General features: G+C 49.9%; 1 protein-coding gene and 1 long non-coding RNA gene across 3 annotated transcripts in view; one reads left to right on the forward strand and one right to left on the reverse strand.

Moving 5' to 3' along the window:
* Baiap2l1 (BAI1-associated protein 2-like 1) overlaps positions 1 to 724 on the reverse strand; it is a gene marked incomplete at its 5' end in the record, with an annotated part of 84,825 nt that extends 84,101 nt beyond the window's left edge. Inside the window, 1 exon segment of the mRNA XM_005397915.2 lies at positions 229 to 724. Coding sequence (XP_005397972.1) covers positions 229 to 279 — 51 coding nt within the window.
* Positions 1 to 6,587, forward strand: part of LOC102029374 — a 44,307-nt gene that overhangs the window by 28,550 nt on the left and 9,170 nt on the right. The window contains exon 5 of one of the 2 annotated variants that reach the window (XR_001236517.1): positions 4,159 to 4,691. The exons of the other annotated variant lie outside the window; for it this stretch is intronic. This is a non-coding gene — a long non-coding RNA (uncharacterized LOC102029374). Of the gene's footprint in view, positions 1 to 4,158; positions 4,692 to 6,587 lie in introns of those variants that run through there. 2 annotated transcript variants of the gene reach the window in all.

A 6,587-nucleotide genomic window follows, 5' to 3' on the forward strand; every position in this document is an offset into this window, starting at 1 on the left:
TGCGGGCGAGGATCCCCCTTCACGGAAGCGAACTCCGAACCCAGGTGTCCCCCGCCTCCCCAGTCGGCCTCGCACCCCGGCGCCCCCAGGCTCCCGGAGCCCCCTCAATTCTCTCCTGCGCGCCTCGAACCCCGAACTCCAGCGCCCCGACGGCCCGGGCCCCCCAGCCTCCCTCCCCGCCTGGACCTCGAACCCCCGCGCGTAGGGTCCCGCCCCCGCCCCGCTTACGCGGTAGGTGCTCTCCGTGAGCCGGTTCACCTCCTCCGGCCCCCGCGACATGGCTGCAGCCGCCGGGCGGGCGGGCGCGCGCGGGAGGACGCTGCGGGGCCTCGTGGCTGCCCGGCCGGGGGCGGCGGGAGCGCCGGGGCGCGAGTGGAGAGGGGCCCTCGAGGGTCAGCCGTCGGCCCCAGAGACTCGCGCGGGGCCCTGCTGACAAAATGCTAAAACTTGCGGTCCCACCGCCCGCGAGGAGCCCAGACGAAGCGGCCTGACGCGGCGGGCCGAGCGGGGCGGGCCGGGAGCCCCACCTGAGCCCCGCGGAGAGGGCGCGGCGGAGGGCTGGTGGGCGGGGCCGCCCCACCTGGGACGGCAGGGTGGGCGGGGCCGACATCCGCACGGGCGGGGCCGAGACGGGACGGCGGCAACCAGAGTGGCGGGGAGGAGACCAGTCCCGCCGAATGGGCGGGGCCGAACCGCCTGTGGGCGGGGCCGGGCCGGGGAGGGGCAGTCCTCGCTGAGGCGGCCAGGTTGGGCGGGGCGGGGGCGGGCGGGGCCAAGTGGGCGGGGCCACCCACCTGAGGCGGGCGGGGAGGCCACAGCGCGCCCTCTCGCGGACCACGCAGAGCGCCGGGTGACACCCAGACCCAAGACAGACCCCTGGAGTACAAGACTTGGGTGTCCCGCTTGGCAATGGCGCAGGAAGTCCTAAATCCACGCTCTCTTCGGGCACTTTCCCCAAGCCCTGACTTTAGGCGACCGCAGAAAGGAGAGTCCATGTCTTTTCCATGTATTAATTTCCCTGATTGATTCCTCCCACCCACCCCTCGCTGATCCCATAGATCTCAGGGACCCCTGCGCCCCCCATGGCAATTCATAGATAAAAGAAGCACGGTAGCCACCTGCAGTTTTGAATCCTCCTGGTACCAAGAAAGTAAACGCCAGGGTCTGATTACTGAAGTTTCAGTACATTTTTAACCTTTACCTTAAGAACGACCTTAAATTCAATGGTATATACCTGTGCTAATCAAAAATCCTTAGAGGATTTAGAAAAGTATGGTGAGCCAGGAGCGGTGGCACATACTTATAATCCCAGAGCTGTGGGAGGCTGAGGCAGAAGGATTGCAAGTTGGAGCCCAGTCTGGGCAACTTAGCGGACTTCGTGAAAAGTATATATATATTTTTGTTTTTGTGTTTTGGTACCGGGAACCAAACTCGCGGCATTGCGCTTGCCAGGCAGGTGCTTGTACCGCTGAGCTATATCCCCGGCCAGTGAAAAATATTTTTAAAAGGCCTGGGAATGTAGCTCAAGTCCCAGTACTGAGGGGTGGGGGGAAGTTATGGTGAGCCGAGGTGTTAGGGAAATCTCTCTTCCTTTCACCTGGCAATCTGCACAGGTGTGTAGCTCTTGGGTCACCCTGTTCTGTCTCCATCCCAGTGCAGCCCTGCCCAGGGGTGAGGCAGCTGCCACCTCTGCCCCTCCCATTCAGAGTGTGCACTTAGGGCTGGGAGAGACCCAGAACAGCCTCTAACTGGAACTTCCCTTGGCATCTGAGACTTCCACCCACTCACGAGGGTGAGAGGTCTTATTCTGATTTTTGAGAACGTCTATCTAGGTACAGTCGAATACAATTGCGTCGTTTATGGCGTTTAGGGTATGAGACTTCTAAATTGCTCCCAGGATAAAGTTCACTAGGAAATTCACACAAAGAAGGCACTGTGTAGCTCAGATGGAAACACTGAAAGTATGAGATGCCTCTGGACTTAGAACAGACACAACCAGTTGGACTCTAAGGCGTCTTATCGGGTTTTGCAAGCCATAAAACATATTATGTTTGAGAATCAAACTGTGATGTGTTCTTGGATGTTAGGGGAAGTAACCCACCATCTCTAAGTTTCAGACAGTAGGAGCTGCCTTCTTCCCGAGCAGATTTCCAGTATTTGGCTCCTAAGATTTGGCAACTGGGTTTCATTTGCCATGTGTGGGATGCATGCATGACCTTATAATTTCTGCCATTACATACTGGGCTTTTCGTGTGTGTCTCTTGGTTTTTATTTAAGCTCGAGAGTCACAGCCTTCTCTTTATAGATCACCTTTTGTCTTAGAACGTCCCTCTGTGCCTCCAGATAAATGAGGTCGTTTCACCCTCTGCTGCCGGGCAGTCATCCGAGGAGCTGGAGAGGCAGTGGGGCTTAACCTTTAACACCCCGCAGCTGGGTAGTGTGGTTCAGAGCCAGAGGAGATGGATTAACAAGCACCATAAACCAGTGAGTATCTCAGGTGGCTCAATTTGATCGCTGAGGGTGGAATCTGATCGAAGGACCAGGTTCATAATTGTATGCAAATCTTCTTGGTCACATATAACTCTCCTTTATGGAAATCACTTCCTAGTTATGATCACCATGGGCCTTAAAAGCCTTTGAGAATCATTGATTCTTAATCGGCCCTGGCATTAAATATACTCAGGGCTACACACAGAGGTGCCTGGGAGGTCTTTGTTGAACAAAAGGACAAGTAAATACGTATCATTTGCTCTGTGCCAGGTGCTCTTTTAGGAGCTCTCCCGGTGCAGAATGAACAGGGCTTGATTCACCCTTTAATGCATATACAGAATTTAAGGAGGATGGAAACGAAAGCTGGACTAGAGGGACAGTCAATCTGCCACAGGTAAAACGGTGGGAGGGCACACACTCAACTGTATTAGACTCTTGAAGTATGTTTGTTGATTGCTTGCAAACCTGAGAGCCCACGGTCTGTTTTTCTTGGACTTTACTGTGCTGAGAGCTGAGGAAAGTGAATCAATAGGAGACAATGACTCAGGGGAAGGTGAGGGATCAGCCACCATTGTGTTGTTCAAGAGCTCAGCACTTGCTAAGAAAAAGCCCTGGAGCCACCGGAAGAACAGCTGGTGGCTTCTAACTCAGCAACACACCTTTCCAGGGGCAGGCAGCCTCTGCCCCACACCCTTTTAAGCTCGTGCATCAACTGAAATAACCAAATACAATATGGTGTTTACGTTAACATGGTTTGTAAGATGCAGTTGTAAGTGACAATGTCAATAAACACTTGAAAGCCACAATCAAAACAAGCTCTTGTTTGGGGGTTTGTGAAAAATTTTTGAATTTACTAGGTAGCTGCTCAGCCTCCATGTGGACTCTGGGGTTGTTCTGTGAATTCCACCAGGTTTTGTGAGAAAAGAGGTCCCTGCTGAGAATAGTTGGGGTGTGTGTGTGTGTGTGTGTGTGTGTTCCCATAAACATTTCAGGAGACAGGATGGGGCTTAAAGTTGCCTTATTCTGCTGGGTGTGATGGCACACACGTGTAATCCCAGCACTCAGGAGGCTGAGGCAGGAGGATGGCTGAGAGTTTGAGGCCAGCTTGAACTACATAACAAGACCCTGTCTCAAAAAACGCCAGATAAAATAAATAAAAAAGTTTTCTTGTTTTGGCCAGGCACCAGTGCCTGTAATCTCAGCACTTTAGGAAGATAAAACAGGTGGATCCCAAGTTCCAGCCATGCCTGGGGAATTTAGTGACTTAGTCAGATCTTGTCTAATCAAAAGAAAAAAAATTTTTTTAGGGCTGGGAATATAGCTTATGTGAAGGCTTTGTACTGAATCACCAGTACTGAAAAAAATTTTTTTTCTTATTCTGGAAAAGCTATTGGGAATGGAGAAGTTACACACTCACTTCTCCTGCATGCCAAGCTCATTTCTGCTATAGGCTCTTCTCAGCCTGAAGTGTTCTCTGCCCCGCCCTGCAGCTCTTGCCTGTCATTTGGACTTTAGCCTAGATGTGTCTCAGAAGGCTTCCTTGATCTCAGCCTGAAGAACTGTTTCAGGGTGGCATTTCTCTATCTGAGCATTCACTGTTCATTCCAAGGGTGTTGATGCCGATGGCAGTAGACTGGGTTGTGGCTCCCCAAAATGTCCCTGTTCTAGGTCTTGGAACCTGTGGATGTTACTTCCTAACCTTTGCAGAGGATCTATGCAGAAGTGAACAAGTCCAGGATTTTGAGAGAAGAAGATGATCCCGGAGTACCTGGTGAGACTGATAAATCATGAAGGCCCTTCTAAGGAGGACACAGGTAAACCCAAAGGAGAAGCTGAAATAAGAGCAGAAGCTAAGATGGAAGTAATACCCCTTCATGACAGAGGAAGGGGCTATAAGCCAAGGGATGCAGGCAGCAACAGCTACAAGAAGCTGGAAAAGGTGAGGGAATGGACTTGTCTCTCAGAGCTCCTGGAAGAAACAGCCCTGCTGATACCATGATTTTAGCCTGGAAGACTCATTTGTATCCTCTGATGCAGACCTACAAGAGAATACACATGTGTGTTTGAAGCCATTAAATTTGTGGTAATTTATTATAGCACCAGCGAGGAACTAATACAGTCATCCTTCAGTGTCAGCGTGGGATTGGTGTTAGGATCCCTCTCTGACAACAAACCCTCCAGATCCACAAAGCCCTGTATAAAATGTGTAACCTATACATATCCTAGGTTTTTTTTTTTTTTTTTTTTAACCAGGAATCGAACTCAGGACCTTGTGCTTGCCAGGCAGGTGCTGTGCTGCTGAGCTGTATCCCCAGCCCCCATATCCTTCTATATACTGTAAACCATCTCTAGTACATATACATATACATCTCTAGTACATATACATTACAATACTTAATACAGTGTAAATGCCAAGTATATAGTTGTTATACTCTACTGAGTAGGGAATAATGAGAAAAAAGCCTGTATATACTCAGTACAGACACAATTTTTGTAAAACATATTTTTGACCTATGGTTGCTTGACTCTGCAGAAGGGGAACCTGCGCATATGGAGGGCCAACTGTACACTAGCTAACCTTGTTCTTGTTCATTGCTTTTTCATTTATTATTGTTATTATTTGCAGTACTGGAGATTGAACCTGAGGTTCACACTAAACTACATCCCCAGCCCATTGTAAAAAATATTTTTTTAAAGACAGGGTCTTTCTAAGTCACTAAGTTGCCTTGTAGGTCTGTGTCAGAGAACACAAATGAGTCTTTCAGGCTAAAATCATGGCATCAGAAGGGCTGATTCTTCCAGAATTCTTCCAGTCACTAAGTTGCCTAGGCTGGGCTGGAACTTGTGACCCTCCTGCCTCAGCCTCCCAGAGTGCTGAGATTCTGCTTTTTCTTTCCTCCACCTTCGCCCACCATTCCATGGTGAACACCGTGGGAGCAAGGATGACTGCTGTCTCTGCAGGTTGCCTAGTGCCTGGCACATAGTAAGTGCTCAGCAGTGTTGAAGGATTTCCCTGCAGCCTGGGTTGGAAATTATTCCCACAAGCAAGTTTTGCTCTTGCTCTGGTCAGGCACTCCAAGGAGCTCACCATGCAATGGTATAAAATTCAGACTTGGCCCCTGCTTGGTGTCTCAGGCTCCTAGGTTGTCCTGTCTGCCGGAAATCTGAAAGGGCCTGTGTTGTTTCCCTGTGAGCCTGTGCAGTGGTAAGTACTGGACAGGAGGCCGAGGCTGGGGTTTCACTTTGCCTCTGTCGGTGTGTAGATCAGGCAGGGCATTTTCCACCTGTTGGTGATGGTCTTTTCACCCCAAGTAGGGTAGTTGGTCTTCAAATTACATTTAGTCCTAATCCCCCCTCTTTCTCCACCCTCCATCCCCTCTCCCCGTTAACTTCTGTGCACAGCTCTGACTGTGAAATCTTTTTCTCTGTGTGCAGGCTGGCCTCTGTGAGGAGAGGCTCTTTGTCTCAGGCCAAGATAGCCTGAACATTCTTTCCTTTTCAGAGGGCAGAAGGGGAGAAGAGACGCTGGTCTGTTGTCCTGAAAACCTCTCAGTGGCTTGGCTTGCTACAGAAATGTCCTGGCTGCATTTGTGGAAGCTTGATCCGCCTGCTCTGTCTTTGTTTGCCTTGTCTTGAGTTTCCTCCTCCAGTGGAAAACGTGAGCAGAGAAAGTCCTAGACTTTCCTTTCCCAAGCACATTTATTTTCTGTGTTTACTAAACTCTCTCTCTCTCTCTCTCTCTCTCTCTCTCTATATATATATATAGTTGTTTTGTTTTTTGTCTTTTTGTTTTTTGTCATAGGGTCTCACTATGCAGTTCAGGCTGGCCTTGAGCTCACTTTGTAGCAGAGGCAAATATTGACCACTCCTGCAAATATCCTCTCAGGAGGACTTAAATCTTGCATGTGTGTGCAGTATTTTTCCTTGATCAACAAGCTCAATAAGTTCTGGAACTGTTTTTACCTTCTTCTAATGGGGCTTTTTCTGAAAGGGAAGACTTGGAAAATGATGCTCTAGGCTACTTTTGTAGAAATCTATTGCGCCAGATAAATGATTCTCCATTTCCCTTTCTCTCCTCCCTGCCTTCTTTTTTCTCT

The sequence above is a fragment of the Chinchilla lanigera genome, unplaced genomic scaffold (assembly GCF_000276665.1).
Source record: "Chinchilla lanigera isolate Chin_1 unplaced genomic scaffold, ChiLan1.0 scaffold00059, whole genome shotgun sequence".
NCBI lineage: Eukaryota > Metazoa > Chordata > Mammalia > Rodentia > Chinchillidae > Chinchilla > Chinchilla lanigera.